The sequence below is a fragment of the Vigna umbellata genome, chromosome 8, assembly GCF_029865625.1.
Source record: "Vigna umbellata cultivar VRB3 chromosome 8, Vumbellata_1.0, whole genome shotgun sequence".
Taxonomy (NCBI): Eukaryota; Viridiplantae; Streptophyta; class Magnoliopsida; order Fabales; family Fabaceae; genus Vigna; species Vigna umbellata.
The window spans coordinates 11,989,030-12,011,112 of NC_142172.1; the positions used below are offsets into that span (position 1 = coordinate 11,989,030).

Genomic DNA, 22,083 nt, shown 5'->3' on the forward strand with positions numbered 1-22,083 from the left:
ATTTCCTATCCTTGCGAACATGGCTCGAGAGGTGTTAGCCATTCCTATCTCTACCGTAGCATCAGAGTGTGCATTCAGTACAGGAGGAAGAGTGGTTAGTCCTTATCGTAGTTGCCTAACGCCTAAAATAGTGGAAGTGCTTGTTTGCACACAAGATTGGTTAAAAGGAACACCTTTCTCTATACTTTTTGACGAGGATCCTAAAGAACTCGAGAAATTTGAGCAAGGTGAGATTATATGACAAATTTATATATTTTTTAATTTATATTTTACGTGTTAAAAAATGATTAAATATTTTATTTTATTTTTGTAGAGATAACATCTCAAGATGAAGTGGGACCTTTAAGTGCTGCTATTAATTTGGATGATTGAAAATCAAGAAAGAAGCATTGATGTAAGTCCTCGACCTTAATGTAAGGCTATTGAAGATGTTATTCTTGAGCTTGAACTTAATGACTATTGTGTCTTGTTTTCCCTAACAATGGTTTTATGAAGTTTTTAATATTTATTTTACTTTTCCAAATATAGAGGAGACCAACACGTTTGGCTTTGAAAGATTTGCGAGGAAGGTTGTTTGCTTCATCTTCCTTCACCATCCATGGTTCTGGTGGCTTCCACAAGTAGAGATGGAACAATGAATTGCTCAAAAGGTTTGCCATTGCAGCAGGTAATAAAGGAAAATCTGAAGCCACTGAAGTTGCTGTCACTGAAGGGAAAAAGACCTGGTATAGTAAAATAGGTTTTAAATATCTTTGTCCAAGCTGTTTATTGTCCATTCCTTCAATTCAAAGAGTTTTTACTGCAACTCATATAAAGTGTAAAAGTTAAAAGAATGCTTCAGAATGAGAAGTTGTTTTCTTAACAAGATAATAGAAACTGTTATTTACAAATATCATAATTCTGACAGCACAAAAGATGTAACTGATGATGCTTTGCCTGGTAGTAATTGGTGATTACTTTTCAGTTTTCCTACTACTACTTTCATAGTTCCTTTAAACTTTAAGATCAAATTAGTTTGTTTTCTTTGAAAAACTGCTACAGGTTTTTGTAACTATGAGATGTGATATTCTTTTAGAAGATACCAGAACACTTACTTTTGAATAAGCAATTATGCTGAGTTGGTATATATAGTATATATATAGTAAAGTAGCTTCATACTTTGGATTATATTCATGATGTCATCATAATGAGTACATGTTACGCAGTATTTACATAATGCTTTACAGGATGCTTTCGGGAAATTAAGTGTAGAATATTTTAATGTTTCAACATTAATAATTTTCAAATGAGTGGAATTTTAATATTAATGTATGCTGATAATGTTGTTCATACTGATGTTGAAGGAGAAATCATCCTGAACTTCTGTTTTTCTTTTCTCTTCATGCTATGAAAATGTGTTTATTCTACATCTGGGTATGTATGAGATCATAGCATAACTTACTAGTTTGAAAGAAGCTTGTATAAATATTTTATTTAATCACTGTTTATATCATTGTTGTACTTTTTTTGGACAGTTTTTAGTTGCTTCTGCACCACCTTTGAACTAAGGATTTTAAAAAGCAAGATGCATTTGTAACTGGATTTGCTTTGCATCAAACTGAACTATACTATAGTAAACTGAAAAATAGTTTACTAAAGTGCACTGTACTATAACTTAACTAAAAAATAGTTCAGTTCAGTTACTCTGAACTATTATTTAGTTCAGTTCAGTTTTCTTAAATTGTTTTATAGTTAACTATAAATTTTTATAGTGCAGTATAGTGCACTTTGTCCACCCCTGATTCAAATCCATGCTTTAACTTGTGTTAAGATGAACTTCCATATGACTGGGATGCACGTGTATTTTCACATAATGCTACCTTTGTTACTTAAATTAGGTAGTAATCTAAATTGGTAAAAGTGATTCCTTGTAGGCTTGTGATTGGCTGCGTAAACTCTAGTTTATTTATCACACATTTTCCAAATATTTCCGGTAATCATTCAAGTGAAAAATAAGTTATATAGCAGGAATACAAGCAAATAGGTTAACCCTTTAAATTTTTACTTCCTCGGGTTGATGTAGTAATTTTAAATTTGTGCCGATAAAAATTTTAACAATTCCAAAAATTTAAAATATATAGTATTTGAATTATTTATGATTAATTTTTCTTTATTTCTTGTATATATATTAAATTTTAATTTTCTTATTTGTATAAAGCAAATTAAGTTTTTTTAAGATAAAATTTTATTTTTAAAATATTTGGTTTAATGGACTGATTCATCTAAACCTTGACCATGGTTGACTTTGATCATCTTTTGTTTCTTACTAAATCAACTTGGCCTTCAATAACAAAGATTTAACTAAGCCAATCCAAATTGAAATGTCGAATTAAGTTAATTAGAGAAAAATATCGATTCGAGCAAAAGATCTAATTGAGTAAACTTTAATTAAAAATCGAAACTAATCAACCATAACTAATTGCTGACGTTAATGGATTCTAATTAGAGGTTGAAACGAATAATCTTAATTGAAGATCGAAAGTAATCAATTTTAACTAAAGGATGAGATAGTTAATCTTCGTCGAATATCAAAACGAGTTTGAATAAAAATAATTCACAATAAATTCAAATATTCATTGGGTTAAATATGTTTTTAATCCCTAAACTATTGGCCATTTTTGGTTTTCGTCCCTCTTCCAAAGTAAGGTACACTTTAGTCCTCATACTTTTCGAAACTTTGGTTTTAGTCCTCCAAAACTAACACCGTGAAAAATATGCTGACTGTGACTAACGGTAAACTTACACAGTTTTTTTTTTTTCAGTTTATCAGCTTTTCTTCCTTTCTCTCTCCCTCGTCTCATCAATTTTGGCCTCACCAGAGTACTTCATTCTACCTCAGTGCTTGCCCAGTTACAAATGTTTATGATTAAACTGTTTGTAAATTTCTTATTTTAAATTATCCAGGTTCCTGGAACATGGCGTTGGATGCTTGGAGTTGCAAGTTTGCCAGCAGTTCTTCAGTTTGTACTCATGGCCTTTCTCCTGGAGTCCCCCAGATGGCTTTACATGAAGGTAAAAATATTCCCAGAAATAAATCACTTAGAAATCACAGACTTTGTGATTTTCTTTTCTTACCCGCCAAATCATATCTGTTGTAATTCTTCAATCCATTTCATATCTAAATCCTTGCTTCGATTGATGAATAAATTTGAATTTGATTATTACAGAACAGGAAAGAGGAAGCAGTTGGTGTGCTCTCTAAGATTTACTCATCACCCTGGTTGGAGGACGAGATTGCAATTCTGGAAGAACTCCTGGAGCAGGAACGCAAGAGTGAGGCGAAAGTGAAGTACAGTGATGTTTTCAGGAAGAAAGAGATTAGATCTGCATTCAGGAAGAAAGAGGTTAGATTTGCTTAAAAAAACAGTTTCCTTTCAATTAACATTTCTAACAAAGAAAACATAAAGAGACGAGGGAGAGAGAAAGGAAGAAAAGCTGATAAACTCTGAAAAAAAAAGAACTGTGTCAGTCTACGGTTAGCCACGTCAGCATATTTTTCACGGTGTTAGTTTTGGAGGACTAAAACCAAAGTTTCGAAAAGTACGAGGACTAAAGTGTACCTTACTTTGGAAGAGGGACGAAAACCAGAAATGGCCAATAGTTTAGGGACTAAAAACATATTTAACCCATATTCATTATACAAATTATGGATAATTTCAATAGTTGAAATCGAAATAAAAAATTTCAATATGCATCTCGATTAAGAAAATTTGAATGGACAAATCTTTTCCAATCTGGAAAGTTGTAGCTGTTGATTGCATTAAAAACCAACTTTAATTATAAGAAGAAACTTAGAGGGATTATAAAGGATATCCCCTTGTACTCCATCTTATCAATATTGTACACAAAAACCAAAACAATATTATTAATCTCAGCTGTGATTCAATTATTAATAAACTTTTAGTTGATATAGTTATTGAAATAGAATACTGACAAAATGAGAGGGTATTATCTCATTCAAACCCCAAGAGATTATAAACAGATTATTTCTGTTACTTCTGGACTCTGCATATTCTTCCACTCTCTTTGTAACTCTTCCACTCCCTTTCTACGGAATGATTCTCTACATTAATGAAACGTTTCATTGCACAATGTAAATTCATAAAATGGTAACGTCTTTTCAATGTTAGAATGCGAAAAGACGATGGATGCAGTTCAAAGTGTCTTTACATCTTCAATATAAATAAATACCTGAATGCTTAGAAAGCCCCTTAAAAATAAAAGAGAGATACTTTGAAGCATTCTTCATAAAAAGGTTGTATCCTCTTAGATCATTAAAATTTGATCTTTTCCTCTACAATGGCTGCCGATGGAACTGAGGAACCTGTTACCTTGAAGCTTATGGTGATGAAAGGGAAAAAAAAGGTTGTCATTGCAGAGGCAGGGAAGGAGTTTGTGGATATTCTGTTTAGCTTCTTAACATTACCTTTAGGAACCATTGCAAGACTTGTGCGTGAGGAGTCCAAGGTGGAGCCACCTGAACTTGCATTGAGCAGCCTCTATCAAAGCGTAGAGAATCTTGACGATGGGTATCTTTGCACAGATACGTGTAGAGAAATGCTGTTGCGTCCCAGAAACTCCATGGAAGCTTACTGTAGGAGATTGAAGCTAAACATTGACGACACAGAATCCACGGAGTATTTTGTTTGTAACAACTTGATCAGTTGTTCATACTCAAGCCCAGTTAAGTTAAGCACCTTCAAAAATAAACAATGCAGATGTGGCCACATGCTGGCAAAACCGATTTCTGTTGAAACCTCTTGTGTCTTTGATGGCATTCTTAAGAGTAATTCCCGTTTTATGATCACGGACGATCTGAAAGTCATCCCAAACTCAATGGATAAAATCGTTAATGTGCTAAAGAACAGTGGAATAAAAAGCATGTCTTCAGTAAACGTAATGTCGGTAAATATAACTAAAAATCAGGTTTGTTTAAGTCCGAATGATGAATTTGCATTTCCTTTCAGTTTCTTAGGATTGTTTACTTAGCAACTGATTTAAGGTTGTGATGATTATTCTTCGAACTCTCCTTTTTACAGGTAGTAGATATGTTGAAATGTTGTTTGTGCTCAAGGACAGTTTTGACAGATTTGTTCTTAGAAAAACTTCCCAGAGAGATATTACATAAAAGGAAAAGAATCGCTCCCTCTGATTTTGAAGCAAATGACAGTGGTAATAAAATCATAGTGAAGATAATGCAGAGAAAATCTAATGGGAAGATAGTGTTTGCTGAAGGAAAAGAAGATTTTGCAGACTTTCTGTTTAATTTGCTAACTATTCCCTTAGGAGGAGCGGTACATATGATGGAAGGGTGTTCTTGTGTTGGTAGTCTTGATGGATTATATAATAGTGTTGTTGATTTGGATGAAGATCATTTTACCACAAAGAAAGTGAAGAATAAGTTTGTTGATCCTGTACTTGCCCCACAGTTCAAATTGAATAGTTTGCTACCTTTAACGTGCGACTATGTCCCCAAATATTTTTGTTACGTTAAGCTTGACAATCAAAAACGACACGGACATGTTAGTAGAATCATTGAAGATTACTATTTAACTTCCGTGTTGAAGTCATACGACTCATTCTCGGAAAGGTGTGTTCCTGTAAAGTTTGTGGACCCCATATCTTATACAAATAACAATGGTAAAGGATATTTAAAAGGACCGACAACGTATATGGTAACAGATGATTTGGTCGTGACGCCGTCTTCCTCCATTTCTGTTATGTCTTTGGTGAGCAGTATGAGCATTCCCGTTGATGACTTGCAAGAGAAAGTGGTTAGCATTGGCACGGAGGAGGTAAGACCACTAAACTGAAAATTCATAGTGTTATTTCTACGTAAAATGCTTTTCATCTTTTCCATCGAAAGAGTAAAGATTGATCTGTTAAATGAATTTAAAAATATGGTAATGTATTTGTCAATGTAATTCTCAATTTTCAGCTTGTGTTAACTTTTGGCAGGCAGTGACAGTAATAAGTTTATGGTGTTGTTGCAGGGTGTGCGCATATTACAAGCGTCATTGAGCTCTACATCAGCCCTAACATTAGGTCTCAGCCACTTAACAAAAGTGAAAGAGGACAACTGAGTTATATTTACTTCTAGTCCTTCTATTTATTGTCTTTTTCTTCATTTTCGGTAATTCTATATCTGCATTTTAAAATGTTCTGTTGTCGTACAAAGATTTTGCAGTTTTGCAGCAATTTCGCTGCTTTATTCTTTCATCTTTTTATTCTTTAATCTTTCCCAACATCGGAGAAGCTAGAAATTTGAAATCACGTTTCGTTGCTCTACAACTACATTTTAAAAGACCGATTGAGCCAAGTAAAAATGATTTTATTTTATGCGTAACCTAAACCGTTCAATATAAAAGGGTTAGACTTACATTTTCAAATATATTACGTACATTCTTTTACATGAAAATCCAACGTAAGTAAAGACGTAGTAACCACTTTTTCATTTTAGTTCACTTAAACCAAAATGTAGCTTAGATATTCATACTTTTAAAATTTAGTTTAGTTTATTTGTGATAAAACTCTCGTTAAACTTGGATGCATAATTGAAATAAAAAATAAAAAAGCTTATTTGCATAATAGAAATTTATTCAGAAATACACCTATCAATATAAAATTCTTTTATGTACTAAATTAAATATTTACTATTAAAATTTTAAATGAATTGACTCACAATATCATATCCAAATATACTCTTAACCATTAGGAGAGAGATGTCTTTTCTATAATTGAAAGTATTTTCTTAAAATCAAGAAATATATAATATAATAAAAAATTGTTAATATAATTAAAAACTGTTGTTAATAACCTAATCAATGATACAAAAGTACTTGTTAAAAATATTTTCTTAACGAAGAAGAGTGAATTGGTTCTATATTAAAAATTATTTTTTTCGAAATTTATGAAAATTTTTTAATTTTTTCTTGAAAAACAAGCAAATAAGATTGTAATGCAATAAAAAAGATAAGAGATAGAAAGACAAACACCAAAATTTTTATACTAGTTCGGCCTTAATGCCAACATGTAGCTCTCTTTCAATCAACTTAAGGGAATACTCTAGTTACTAAGAGATACATCAAGAAAGGTGCTTAAAAGATTTGACATGCAAGATTGTAAATTAAGGAATACTCTAGTTACTAAGGGAGACAAGTTTAGTCACAACCAATGCAAGATTCCCTATGCTTCAACTATAGGGAGTTTGGTGTATGCCTAAGCATGTATGTGTCCACATATAACATACATAGTTAGCATATTAGCAGATATTTAAACAATCCAAGAATGGATCATGGAAAAGAAACTAAAAAAGTTATGAAATATTTCAAGAGAACAAATGATTATATACTCAGATATAAAATATTAGTTGCCGAATGCCAACTGTACCACCATTTCAGATGCTACTAAATACTTACAAATTTTTCGTCAATATTCTAAATGTATGTATGTATCTTGCATCTAAAAATAAAATTTAAACATTCATTTATTTCATCAAATAAATGTTCCGTTAAATAACATATATTTCAAATAATAAGAAAACATTTAAAACTATTCAATAATTAAAAATAATTAAAAATTATTCAAAATACATCCAAAATAAAATAAAATGCATTCCGAAATCAATCTCCAAACTCTTAATTGTTTTACATCTCACTTAGTCATATCATTATCACAAGGTGACATGTTATGTACTTCTTTTATTTGAAAACTTGAGCAAAACCATGTCCTCAATAAAGTAGTAACAATTTGTACACACAAATTCTATATTATAGAACCATCTTCGTCTCCAGTAAGGATTAATATAGAGAATTGCTACAATTACCAGGACTGTCGATGTGCATGACACACCAAAACTTATCCAAAAAACAAATATGTCAATGAAACTGCAATTGCCGCCATCAGTGTGAGAATTATTTGGTGAAATAGCATGTGGTTGTATATAAGGATTGCAACTTCTTGGCAGTGGCGGTCCACAAAGAAAAGCATTACCTTCATAACTGCTTTCATCAAACGTAATAAACTGACCTTTCCGCTCTGGTGTTTCACCAGTTAAGTTGTTATGTGCTACACTAAATACGGCAACAAAAGACAATCTACTTATTTGAGGAGGAATTTTACCACTCAATTTGTTAAAAGAAAGATCCAAACTCTCTATTTGTACCAAATTGGAAAATGAAGCTGGAATTTGTCCAATTAAATCATTGTAGGACAAGTTCAATGCTTTGATTCTTGTCAAGTTTCCAAATTCAGATGGAATATTCCCAGTTAATTTGTTATTGGATAAATCAATGCCAGACATATAACCAAGGATATCCCCTTTGTAAGTGTAGGATGTTTTCTTTGTAGTAAAGTTCACCTTTTGTTTCACATTTGGATATGTATCCCCCCACCTAGAATAAAAATCACCAGTAAGACTTAATTCTTTAAAGTTCTCGTCCACAAAAGGCATTTTACCCAAGCAACTGGGTAACAAACCAGAAAGATTATTAGATGAAAGGTCTAGTATAAATAGTTCTTTCAATTGGCATACATGTTGTGGTATATGACCTGAAAAGTTATTCCCTTTCAATATGAGAATGTTCAATGATGAATTTTCAAGATCCAATATCATGTCTTGAATTTTACTGGTTATTCTATTGTAACTTAGGTCAAGAATCATCAATGAAGATCTGCTGAATGTCGATTTGGACAAGCCAGTAAACCTATTATTGCTCATGTGGGCGAATTTCACGAAAGAATTAGCAAAAGACGGTAAAAAGCCAGAGAAATTATTTCCTGAGATGTCAAGATATTCCAGAGCGTTCAGTTCCACAAATCTTGTTGAAATAGATCCTCCCAGATTATTGTTTGACAATGAAAGCTCGGTCAACCTCGAAAAATTTCCCATCACACTTGGTAAATTTCCCACTAAATGATTATTGCTTAGATCCATGGTCGCCAACGATGTGATAGAAAAACTATCTATACTTCCAGAAAGACTATTTCCGTCCAAATACAACTCTTCCAAATACTTCAAAGTCGATATGTTTTTCGGTATTTCTCGTGAAAAATTGTTGTCAGAAAGATCCAATGTATCCAAAAAGTGCATTTGGCTGAATTCACGAGGGATTGAACCTTGGATGTCATTTATAGACATGTTCAGAACTATCAAATTCGGAAAGATTGAACTGATGTTGCTGCCAAGTATTTGACCAGTTATGAAATTGTCAGACACATCAATCGTCGTTATCTTAAGAAGAGGACGTGATGGTACCTCAAAATTACCACTAAAAGAGCAATTTCTGACACTAATGACTTCCAATTGTGTGTTATTTTTCAACAGCCAGTTAGGAAATTCCCCATCCAACTTGCAACTGGTAAAATCCAGACTAGTTATGTTATATTGGTAAAGAAGAAACTTGGGGAAAGGAATAGAATTTGTGTCTGTTGTTGATGACAAACTAAGTACTTGTAATTGAAATTTCGGAATCCAATTTTGCAAAGGGGACAATGAGTCCATGATGACTTTGTTGCCATCACCATAAATGAACTTAAGATTTGAATGATTGGCAAATGGTGTAAAAGAAATAGGTACCTCAAATTGGTTTTCTTCGAAACCAAAATATTCAAGTGAAGTAAGACTTGCAAGGTTAGAAGCAAAATTTCCAATGAAGTAATTATAAGATAATTTCAGCGTTCGAAGAGATGTCATGTTTACAAAAGACGACGGAAGTAATCCTTCGAAGTGATTATAGGATAGATCTAACTCTTCCAGCTTATTCAGCTTAAACCAATCTGAGAATTCAAATTTTGAGAATAAAATTCATTATTTAGGGACACAATGAAAATATATAAATATTTTAACAAAGTGAGAAAAAAAAAAGTTGTATTGAGTAACTTAAAAGGTGATTTATTAAGAACGTTACCAACTGCAGGAAGTGTGCCATTTATGTAACATTCGAAAAGTGACAAAACTTTCAAAGAAGTCAAATCTCCAATACTTTGAAAGAAATCATTTTCCAGATTAGAACTTCCATCTAGTATCAAACTTCCTAGGTTTTTTAAATCATGAAAATCTGCAGAAAACAAAAAAATGATAAGCTTAATGTAACAGAAAGGAAATTAATTTACCAAGAAAAGTTAAGAAGTATTAGGTAGTACCTCGAGCCACAACTGCTCCTTTAAATTCATTCCAACACATAGAAAGCATCTTGATTGACGATAAAGTTCGTAGGGACTCCCTTAGTTTCTTCCCATCTATCACATTATCATCTAAAGTAAGGACCTCCAATGTGCTTGTACTTTGAAAGCCTGCAAGATGTAATGTAAATTAACTAAAAGTATGCAAATATATATGAACTTTGGCTAAGTAATCACATTTAGCAGCTTCAAAATGCAATGATTTTATCCTAAACATGTCTCTTTCACAGGTAAACCATTAATTAAACTTAATGTTCTTAAATACCTTCGTAGACCACAAAATTGTTGATTTGATTTAAACTTAGATCGAGATTCTTCAGACTGGTGAAAGTGGATAATCCTGCAAGAGATACATGTCAAAGTATAATAGTAATGGTACGTGTCAGTAAATATTTCTATAAACCTTCTTAATTGCTGATATTCATTATTTTAAAACGTATCATCTCTCTATAAACAACTTTTCTAGTGTTTTTTACCTTCTCCCTAAGAGTTCTAACTCCTAAGTCATCTCTTTGACTATCAAGAGGTACATAATCGACCACAGTAACGAGGTCTACATTTCTACACGATCAATGTCTCAATAGAGCAAGTAAGTTTCGGCTTCTTTTTCTCTTTTCGTTCTTAATGGAGATCGTGCTTAATGATCTCTTGTTGCATGTGAGTTGTAATGTCTTTTCCTAGTTTCCTGTTGATCAGAGGTTATAAGGACTCTCTCTAATCGTTGTTCGGTGTTTTATAAGCGTTTCTAGAGTTCCTTGAGCTCTAAGCAAGGGTTTGGTGTTTATAGAGTTATGTTGCTTCTGTGTAAGGTAAGAGAAGCTAGATGTTTTAGCATTAACTATAATTGTCTTGCAAGTTTAGTGGTTGTTTGATTATTAACTTGATTGCGTATTAATTTGAGTAATTATGATATGTTAGTTCAATTAGATGTGTATATTATTATATTGTATGATCTATGTATGATGAAGTTGGATTTCTTTGTCGTCTTGAATGATGTAATATGAAGTTGCTTCGATGTTGGAAATTTAATTCAAAGTGTTTGGAGGGAAGAAGGATCAAATACTTGGGTGGTGAAGTTAAAAAGGAAGGTTTTGATAGGTGAGTTTGAGAAATAGGTGTTAGGATGAAGAAACAACTATTTCAGGGCTGTTCGGATTAGAATTAGCTTATACGTGTGTTAGAATGGAGTAGTAGTCATTTTGGAGTATTTACAAAGTTTTTAAAGTGTAAATCAATTCCTAACATTGATTTATGAAAATCCAAATAGTTTTAAAGTGTAGAGCTCAAGTTTTTGCCAAAAATCTATTGAGTGTGCTTAGTATAATAGAGCCTAGGATTTTGTCAAGAATATTAAGTGTGTTTGATCTAGTAAAGTCTGGGATTTCTCCACTAAGTGTGTGTTTGGTCTAGTAGGGTCTACGGTTATGCAAAAAATCTACCATGATATTTGATATGTATATGTAATTAATATGAATGTAGTTATTTCCGAGAAGAAAATACTACATTAAGTGGTTTTAAGATATTTATTTAATAAGGATTTTGGGAATGAGATTCTTTGGACTCTACTAATATTATATTTACATAAAGAAAGATATTATGCGATGATAGTTGACTGAGGTTCCTATAGACTTAGATGTTTGAGTTTGATATTTGTGATGTATGTTGTTTACACACATAAAAAATATTTTAAAAAACTCACTATCGTATCCTGTTTTGTAAATTATCATTTATGTGAGTTATGATCGTGTGTTATATGGAATATATAATAATACAAGTGAGGATGCACAAGAGTGATATGGGTTGAGGATGAATGAAATTAACGTAGATATTGTTGGGTACAAACAAAGTCCCACATCGAATAAAATAAGAGATGGACATGAGTTTATATACACATAAGATACCTCCATTGAAAGAGGCCTTTTGGAGTGGTACCAAAAGCAAATCTGTGAGGGCTTGGCCCAAAGCGGACAATATCTTACCAGTGTGGAGAGCTATGTGTGTGTTGTCCCTCCCTACAAATGGTATCAGAGCCAAGTTCAGGTCTGGTGACCGGGCTTAGTCGAGTACGTCCCTCCATGATAAAGTGAAAGTGAAGCCTGACAGGTGGCCAGATGTTTCATGAGAGGTGGAGAGCAAGAGATGCTCAGTGTTGTGACCATGGATTGTGAAATAGGGCAAGGAGATGCTCACTGTTGACCATGGTGTACTCGAGGATGAGAAAAAAGACTTCCGCTGTAGGGGAGGTGGAGAGCCATACTCCTTTGTTTGAGGGGAGGATATTGGGTATAAACAAAATCCCACATCAGATAAAATAAGAGATGGACATGAGTTTATATACACATAAGATACCTCCATTGATAAGAGACCTTTTGGAGTGGTACCAAAAGTAAATCCGTGAGGCGTGGCCCAAAGTGTGGAGATATATGTGTATATCAAACCTTCTCAACAGTGGTATCAGAGCTTTATGCTCTGAGTACCGAGAGAGAAAGAAAAAAAAAGAGAGAGAGTAGAGTCAAACACCGCGAGAGAAAAAGTGAGTGCTTGATTTTTTTTGGAGAGAGATGACAAAGGTTGTCAATGGTATGAGTGTGCCACAATTGACGTGAAAAACCAATTATGATAATTGGTGCCTACAGATGAAGGCAAGGCGTTATTGAGATCCCAAGATGTTTGGGATATGGTGGAATACGGGTACGTTGAACCTGATGAGAATGAACATCAGACGGTGGCACAAATGACAGTGTTGAAGAAAACTCATGCAAGAGATGGGTGATGGGTGAGCATTGTATTTTATCTATAATGCAGTAGATGAGTCGGGATTCGAAAAAATAGTGAATGCCAAATCATCAAAGGAAGCGTGGGAGATATTGGATGTTACGTATAAAGTTGATAAACACGTTAGACAAGTCTGAATACAAGCTCTTAGAGAAGAGTTTGAACAGTTGAAGATGGAGTCAAAAGAGCATATAACCGAGTACATAACTCGAGTGGAGAAGGTGGCCAACCAACTCGGAAGGAGTGGAGAACAAATGCCATCAAGCTGGGTTGTGGGAAAATTTTTGAGATCCCTTACAAAAGATTTCGAAAGTATCGTGTGTGTCATCGAAGAATCTAAAGACTTGTCAGTTCTCACAGTGGATGAACTTGTGGGGTCATTAGAAGCCCACGAACAAAGGAGAAGAAGTTGGGATGATAATGTTGAACCCGATGATCAAGCACTACAGTTAGAGTTTGACTCAAATAAAACTCGGATTACTCAGAGCCGAGGTCCTGGCGACAAAGGGCGAGGAGGTCGAGGACGAGGTGGACGTGGCCAAGGTAATTTTGAGAATGATAGTGAAGAGCAAACCAATCAACAAAATTGGCGTGACCGAGGACAAGGGAAAGGCCGAGGAGATCTGTCAGGAGTTGAGTGTTTTAAGTGTGGCAAGTATGGCCACTATGCAAATGAGTGTAGATCAATCAAGTGCTACAACTGTGGCAATGCTGGCCATATTGCAAAGTATTGCAAGACTGACACAAATGGGGAGACTAATCTCCTTACTGAAGATGTAGAAGAACTGTTGCTGGTAAAGAGCTTGGATGTAGTGGACATGGAAAATTCGGTCTCAATAATGGATGAATTGATCTCGGTAAAAGGTGCGACAGACGTAGAAAAGGAACTCAAACAAAAAGATGAAGAGATTCAGCGGATACGGATGCTTATGGATGAAGCTAATGAGATTATGAATAAATAGAGTGTTGAGCTTGAGGAGCTAAAGAAGGCGGTGTCGGAACATGGTTGAAATCAAAGACTGATGAGATTTCTACCAACTCGGTATGATATCTAGATACTAGGGCAAGCAATCATATGTGTGAAAACGTGAACTTTTTTGATAAACTCACCAAGGTGGAGGCCAAATTTGTGTCTTTCGGAGATGACTCTAAGGTGGTCGTGAAAGGACATGGAACAATTCGACATATGCAGAACAATGGACGAGTTGGAGAGATTAGGGATGTTTACTATGTTCCCGAGCTGAAGAGCAATATTTTAAGCATTGGACAGATAATTTAAAAAGATAATTCAATTTTTATGAAGGACCAGGTACTGTATTTAAAGGATAAGCATGGTCGTCTAGCAACCCAAGCAAAAGCGAAGAAGAACCGGTTGTATGAACTAGAGCTGAAAATATTGGAGAGAAGGTGCTTGAAGCAAGGTATGACTAGTAAGAGCTTGGATAACCCCAACTCAAATCTGGTTGAAAGAAGCAAACCCGATGTGGGATGATGCACATGGAAAGCCGAATGAAGGAAGGAATAATTGAAGTTTATGGGAGAGTTTGTTGGGATAAACTTAAATTTTAGGGTTTTATTAATAATTTTGTTTAAATCTTATTTTATTAGTTTTTTGGTCTAGTAATATTTAGTTTGATTTGATAGAGATAAAATTGGGATAGAAAAATTCAAATTGTTTCTAAATATCGTAATAGAAAAAGCAAAAGGGATCATCCAAAGTATTCTGGAAATTATTAAAAAAAGTATAGTATTCCTCGCGAAAAAAAGACAAGAATTTTTAAATTTAAAATATTTATTTATTCAACGGAAACCCAAAAAACTCGATGAATTGAGCGAAAACAAAAAAGATTCAACAATTTGGAAGAATAATTCAATGATTTCTGAAGCAACCATTTCAATTCAATCGATAAAGTTGACAAATTGTTCATTGAAAAAAAAATCTATAAAGGATCTGAATACTAAAAAAAAAGTAGTTATAAAAAAAATAGAAAAAATGAAAAAAGAAGAAAAGAAAAGAGGACTTGTAATTCCAGAGACAAATATTCATTCGAAGAAAAAAATTTATGATAGTAAAAGGATAGAATTCGGAAAAAAAATTTTGCAGATATTCCAAAGAAGAAATATTAGATTAACTAAAAATAAAAAATCACATTCTTTTTTTCAATTTTTAATGAAAAAAATATACATAGATATCTTTCTATATATCATTTGTATTCTGAAAATCCAGCTACAACTTTTTCTTGAATCAACAAAAAAATTTTTAAATAAATGGCTTTACGATAATGAACCAACTATAGAAAGAACTTATAAAACAAATCAAAGTATAATTTCCTTTATTTTAAAATTACACAAATAATTTAATAATAAGAATGCGAATTACCATAATTATTTTGATGTCTCCTTTTTGTCACAACCATATGTATTTTTAAATTTGTTACAAACCCGAATTCTTAACATAAACATATATAAGTTAAGACTTGTTTTTCAATATCATAAAAAATTTTTTTTTCTTAAAAATGAAATAAAGGATTCTTTTTTTGGAGCACAAGGAATAGTTCATTCTAAAAGAAAACAAAATAACCTGCTCAATTCTAAACTAAATCAATGGACAAATTGGTTAAAGAATCATTATTATCAATATGACTTATCTAACAGTAGCTGGTCCAAATTAGTATCACAAAAATGGAGAAATAGAATCACTAAATGTGGTATAGCTGAAAATTTCATACGTAGTTATGATTTTTTATTTATCTATGTACAATATTATTTTATGATAGATTAAACAGATTTTATTTTTAAGATAGTTGATATTTTATTTTCAAATTTTATTTTTATTTCCATAATATTATAAGTGTTACGGCTATTTAAAGCCTTCAATTATCAATGAATAACAAAACTCAGTTTTAGGAAAATATCTAGTGTATATAATGTGAGATTTTCTGATCAGATATCTACTATATATGTATATTTGTATTTTGTAATTATCTTAATGAGTTAAAGTTTTATATTTTTTATGAATGAATTTTGAAAATTTTGTTAGTTAAATATGTTTTTTTAAAATTTGTTCATACATATACATATACATATGGATATTAAAAATATATTTACTCATATAAAAAATTCTTAAGATTTTAATTGACTAATTAATGTTTTTATCTAGATAAATAAAATAATTATTATATTTTATATATTAAATTACTATGTTATAATTAATAATTGAAATATAATTTGTAAGTAATAATGATTTAAACTATAATAATATTACACATTATTATTTAAGAAAAAAAATGATATAAAGAAATTAATCTTTTAAATTATTTTAATTTTAATTTAAGAAAGCAGACCAGTAGACTCTGATTGACTAACCCACCTTTAACCAACTGATTTAGGCTTTGTTCGTTTAGAGTGATTTGGGGGAGATGATTTGGGGGAGATGATTTGAATGAATTTGAGTGGATTTGAGGGTAATTTTTTTGTTGTTTTTTTCAGTGGATTTGTGGGTATTTGAGAGTGGATTTGGAAGTAAAGTTTGTGAGAATTAGTATAGGATTTGATTGATGTGATAGATTTTAAAAATGAGTTTAATTGGTAGAAATTAAAGATTACCAAAATGCTCCAAGTTATAAAAATAATATAAAATGTTATTTATAAATGTTATATTTAATTGTAAAAATGTTTATAAAAAAAAATTATAAATAATTTATAAAATTAATGTTTAAAAATTATAAAAATTAAATAATAAACTTATTTTTAATAAATTAAAAAATATAATATACCTAATTTTATTAAGATTTAAATTTTTTAAAATTATAATATTAAAATAATTATAAAAAAACTGAAAAATAAGTTTGCATAATAAATATAAAAAAAAAAATCTGTAACCGGTTACGCGTTTGCGTAACCGGTTACATGTGTGCCACCAAAATTAATAAGCTCCTGTAACCGGTTACATGCTTCTGTAACCGGTTACGCCACCCCCTCCCAGTGCTTCATACCCCTGTAACCGGTTACGACTCTCCTGTAACCGGTTACGCTCCTTGTGTTACGTATCAAGTGAAGGGCACACACGACTTTTCATCAACAATTCACGCAAATCTCTTCAATTTTGCGAGTGATGAAAACGGAGTGCGTCCCGCAAATCCGTCCTCAATGATCCGTTCATTTCAGCTCAAACAAACAACCATGCATTGATAAATCGTCGCTCTCAAATTCGTATGAACAGTAAAATTTGTTCATGCGAACACAGGCTTAGTGAACTAAGTGGGTCGGACCTACCCACATATCCTAACCCACTTTATCACCCAAGTCTTAACTATATACATCATCTATAAAAAATAAAATAAATAACATCAAATATTCAAAATCTTTATAATAAAAACATAAAGTTCCAAATTTATAAAATACTGACCGCTTATGTCTAACTCTCCTTGGAATTGATTGCGGCTTAAATCAAGAAACTGAAGATGTGGAAGACCCCTCAGATATGGAACAAATCTGTTGCTCAAACTGTTTACACGCAGGTCTAAATGTCGTAAATTGGATGGCCATTTAAAAGTCTGATTATCTGATTAAACAAAATTGAAAACATCAACTTATCATATTAATTAATTAAATAATAAGGAGGATGCATATCCATGTGTTGAAAGGGAGTAATATCTTGTTTAAATATAAAATGCTATCAAATGTTAATCATAACTAACCTTTGAAAGGCCTCAACATACTGCCAGACTCGTTCAAGTTGCTCCCGTATAAGTCAAGGAACTCCAAAGAACTCAATTTTGAAATATCTAAAATACATATCCCGATTATAGACAGGTGGATATATTTTGTAATCAAGATTTATAATATGGAAAGTATATATGGGGCCGTACTGTAAATCGATCTCCAATTCAATGCACTGTTATCTAAATATAAAGACTTGAGGGATGAGAATCCACTGAGAGCAGAGCCAATATCAGTTTGGTTGAAGTTGTTATAGGATAAGTCAAGAACCTCAAGATTCCTCAATGTTGAGCATAAACCTGCAAGCAAGGAATATATCCTCCATTAATTAACAACTACTCAGCTCTATTAATGAAGTGGAAAAGTTACCGTCAAAGTGAAGATCCGAGTCCAATTCAGTTCCACTCAAATTCAGTTCCTTTAAAGATGTGAATCCCTCAAGGGATGGCAAGATCTCATTAGTCAAAGGGTTCCCACTTATGTGAAGGACCTCCAGATTACGACGCAGCTTTCGTGACACACTTTCAAAAACTTATATATATGCACCAACAAATGTGAACAAAAAATATATAGTATAAAAAAATAGAAGATCTTCATGATAATAAAAAATAATACTGTTATCATTTCTTTAAATAAATAAAAAAATTGGTACTCACCCTGGTTTAATGAAGATGTACTGAACTTATTTTCCCTTAAATAAAGAGACTTAAGAGATGGAAGTCCATCCAAACAAGATAGAATGGTGGTATCCAGATCGTTATTATCGAAGCTAAAGAGCTGGAGATTTGGCAACTCTGTAAAGTATGTAAAAGAAAGTTGAAATAATGAGTATTCCATAAAACATAACAAACAGACTTATAGGAATGGATACCTGCATCCCCAACGCAACCAACTATATTGTTATATGCGAAGGAGAGGTTCTTCAAATCTTTGAAGACAGAAAAATCAGAGTAATTTATATATTGTTGGTCATAGAATATAGAAAGATCGAGTTGCGCCACTCTCCCCGTGGAGGGATTGCAGTGCACTCCTTCCCATTCACAGCAATCACCGGGTTGTTCACGGAAACGTAGGTCTAAAAGTGCTTCTCTCTCTTCCCTCCAACATCCTTCACACCACAGGGCTTCCAATAAAAGGAAAATGAGGAAACACACTCTCAAACTCTTCATTTTCTTTTTCATCCACTTCAAGGATTTCGTCTCAACCTATCCCTTAAATAAAAGGAAAATTTCGTTATTTCATTATTTTGTCAAGCCGTGTAAATGAAGACACTTGACTTCAGGTCAACAGGGAAGACCATAACTTCTCTTAGCTCCACCAAGAAAATATTCTTTCTCCAATTATTATTTATATTTAATTGGTTTTAAACTAAATTTAAATTTTTTGTGCCTTAGCATATCACATCATATTGATAGACTCAGATATTACGTGTCTTAATAAATAATTAGCTTTACAATTTTTCTTCTCGTTTGAAAATTACTTCTCCATTTCGTTTAACCTTGTTTAGTTTCAAATAAAATTCTAATAGTTTCTAGTGTTCTTTTTTGTGTAGTAAATTTTCATTATTAAATGATGATTATGTTTTATGTGTTTTTATTTTAAGTAAGAAGTACATTTTAATAATGTTTGTATAGTTTTTTATACCAAATTAAATATACTCTTTTATAAACGTGATAATGTTATTTAATTCTTTAATCATTTCATCCAAAAGTAACAAACGCGTGTTTGACTACGGGTGTGTCCGTGACAAATGGTTTAGACTTCAGGTCACACCTCAAATTGTCGTGTTAATATTTTATTCTATTGTTAATTTTAAACTCGTGTCTAGGACGAGTTAGTATTTATTAATAAATGTATATTATATTAAAAAATTAAAATAAATAATAAATATTTTTAACTTTATGAATAAGTATTAAATTGAATTATCATAAAAATTTATTTATAACTTTAGTATTGAAAGAAATTTTTTATTTTATTTCACATAAAATTAGACTAAGGATTTAACATAAAGCAATACAAACAAGAAAAAGTAACTTTAAGTTAGTTCGCTCAAACTTACCTCCTTAAATAAATTGTTCAAACAGTTGAATTGATAAAATGAATTTACTTAAATAAATTCTTTATGTATATTTTTCTTAATAAATATATATTATATTAAAATATTAAAATAAATAGTCAATATTTTTAAGTTTATAAATTAGTATTTATTAAGACGAGGCCCAATAGCGTGTAAGAAGAGGAGATGGCCCAATCCAACACTGTGCGTGGCATGGGTATTACCCTTTTACTGAAAGAAGGCAGCGGACGTGGCACACGGACTTATGAGTGTGAAAAGAGAGAATGAAGCTTCCAGAGAACTCTTGTGTTCTGGCGATGGAGGAGAAGGAAAATGGCAAGGTAGTTTGATGGCCGTAGAAGCATCAGACCGCAATGGTGTAGAAGGCAAAGATGAAGAGGATGGCAAGGGAGGTAAGTAAAATATAACCTTTTCTTATTTCATGCATATCTGTTCTGGTTGCTTCATTACTGTTTCTTACACTGAAAACACAAAGGGGAACTCTATTTATAGAGCTCCGGCAAACTGAAAACAGTTAGTAATAAAAGCTCAATAAAACCTAAATAATACAGTCCAGTACTGTCTGTTAGACAGTAAAGAATCTATACGATTCTCAATAGCCTCCCCTCAAGCTGGACGGTGTATGGTCACCAGTCCAAGCTTGGGAACAATAGACTTGAACTTGACGCGGTGCGGGAATTTTGTGAAGATATCGGCAAGCTGTTCGTCGGATCGCACTGGAAGGAGATTAAGGAGATGTTCCTGAATCTTTTCACGAACAACGTGGCAATCGAGTTCAATATGCTTGGTGCGTTCGTGGAAGCTCTGGTTATGGGCTATGTGTCGGGCAGACTTGCTGTCGCAGTACAAGGCGGGGACCCCTGACGCCTTAATCTGAAAATCCTGTAGGAGATAGCAAAGCCACTGTATCTCACATACAGTGGCAGCAAGTGCTCTATACTCAGCCTCAGTGGATGATCTGGAAACAGTTTTCTGCTTCTTAGATTTCCAGCAAATGAGAGAGGATCCGAGAAATACACAGAACCCTGTTGTGGATCTTCTGGTGGTAGGACATGTGGCCCAGTCAGAGTCACTGAATGCTTTTAAGTGCATAGGTGAGTCAGCAGGGAAAAACAGCCCTTCAGAGGGCTTGGATTTAATGTACCTAAGAATGTGCTGGATGGCACGATAATGGTGGTCAGTAGGTGATTGCATGAATTGACTAAGGAGATTAACACAAAAACATAGGTCAGGTCTTGTATTAGTGAGATAGAGAAGCTTCCCTATTAGTTTTCTGTATGGACCTGGATCATCCAGGTAGCTGTCCAGTTTGTACAATGAGGTTGTGTCACTTAAAAAGGGAGTAGAGGAAGGTTTGCATCCCAACATTCCTGTCTCCTCCAGTATGTCCAAAGCATACTTCCTCTGACATAGGTGAATACCTGCTTTTGACCTGGCCACTTCCAATCCTAGAAAGTATTTGAGTTCTCCAAGATTCTTTATTCGGAATCTCTTGTGTAGGAGTTCCTTTATGCTGTTGATTTCCATCATAGAAGTTCCTGTCAACACAATGTCATCCACATATACAAGTAGAGCAGTAAAACTTGTAGGGGTTGTTCTAGTGAACAAAGAGTGATCAGATTTAGATTGAGTATAGTTGACAGATAGTAAGAAAGAAGACAGTTTTTCAAACCATTGCCTACTGGCTTGTTTCAAGCCATATAGTGACTTTGTCAACCTGCAAACTTGTCCTTCATCGTGGTTGTTCAGACCTGGAGGTGATTCCATATACACCTCTTCATTGAGGTCTCCATGTAGGAACGCATTGTCAACATCCAGTTGGTGTAGGAACCAATTGTTTGAAGCTGCTAGAGCAATGAGTAACCTTACTGTGGTCAGTTTAGCCACAGGAGAAAAAGTGTCTAGGTAGTCTATTCCCTCTTGTTGTGTGTAGCCCTTCGCCACTAGTCGGGCTTTGAATCTCTCAATGTTACCATCAGCTTTGTATTTTGTCTTGTACACCCACTTACATCCTATAGCAGTTTTTCCTGGGGGAAGTTTGGTTAAAACCCATGTGTCATTGTCCTGCAGAGCCTTGATCTCTCTCTGCATGGCTTCTACCCATTCATTCATGCCTTTTGCCTCATTATAAGATCTGGGTTCCTTATTTGCAGTAACTGCCAAGGTGTATTTTAGATGTTTTTCTGAAAGATTATCACAACACAATAGATTAGATATCGGATATGGGGTTTTAAAACCATTCTTCACAGATAGGGATTGATTCACCTGATGAACATAGTCTTTTAGGT

At 33.1% G+C, this 22,083-nt stretch overlaps 2 protein-coding genes across 3 annotated transcripts; one reads left to right on the top strand and one right to left on the bottom strand.

Moving 5' to 3' along the window:
• The first annotated feature begins 2,524 nt into the window (after positions 1-2,524).
• LOC148194009 (uncharacterized) lies at positions 2,525-6,233 on the top strand. 2 transcript variants are annotated; one of them, XM_088097672.1, is made up of 5 exons: positions 2,525-2,859; positions 2,944-3,051; positions 3,207-3,383; positions 5,079-5,834; positions 6,033-6,233. In XM_088097672.1, the coding sequence occupies exons 2-5, from the start codon at positions 2,965-2,967 to the stop codon at positions 6,120-6,122; spliced, it is 1,110 nt and encodes a 369-aa protein (XP_087953798.1). In that variant the 5' UTR covers positions 2,525-2,859; positions 2,944-2,964; the 3' UTR covers positions 6,123-6,233. The 2 variants fall into 2 exon arrangements, with proteins under 2 accessions (XP_087953798.1, XP_087953800.1); XM_088097674.1 differs by lacking the exons at positions 2,525-2,859; positions 2,944-3,051; positions 3,207-3,383 and adding an exon at positions 3,453-4,965 and having other exon boundaries at positions 6,033-6,229.
• A 1,350-nt stretch (positions 6,234-7,583) lies between these two features.
• Positions 7,584-18,932, bottom strand: LOC124847485 (cuscuta receptor 1-like). The gene is made up of 10 exons (XM_088095822.1): positions 18,590-18,932; positions 18,375-18,512; positions 18,088-18,249; positions 17,868-18,017; positions 17,697-17,783; positions 17,405-17,560; positions 10,487-10,561; positions 10,183-10,332; positions 9,948-10,097; positions 7,584-9,816 (listed from the first exon to the last, which is right to left on the bottom strand). Exons 1-10 carry the CDS (start codon positions 18,897-18,899, stop codon positions 7,727-7,729), a joined length of 3,468 nt encoding a protein of 1,155 aa, XP_087951948.1. The 5' UTR covers positions 18,900-18,932; the 3' UTR covers positions 7,584-7,726.
• Positions 18,933-22,083: the final 3,151 nt, after the last annotated feature.

Coding starts and splice junctions, on each gene's coding strand:
- LOC148194009 (XM_088097674.1), top strand. CDS start 4,339: ATGGCTGCCGATGGAACTGAGGAACCTGTTACCTTGAAGCTTATGGTG. Junction 4,966..5,078: donor TAAATATAACTAAAAATCAG/GTTTGTTTAAGT, acceptor TCCTTTTTACAG/GTAGTAGATATGTTGAAATG. Junction 5,835..6,032: donor TTAGCATTGGCACGGAGGAG/GTAAGACCACTA, acceptor GTGTTGTTGCAG/GGTGTGCGCATATTACAAGC.
- LOC124847485 (XM_088095822.1), bottom strand. CDS start 18,899: ATGAAAAAGAAAATGAAGAGTTTGAGAGTGTGTTTCCTCATTTTCCTT. Junction 18,250..18,374: donor TACATCTTCATTAAACCAGG/GTGAGTACCAAT, acceptor CATATATATAAG/TTTTTGAAAGTGTGTCACGA. Junction 10,098..10,182: donor AGGAGCAGTTGTGGCTCGAG/GTACTACCTAAT, acceptor TGTTTTCTGCAG/ATTTTCATGATTTAAAAAAC.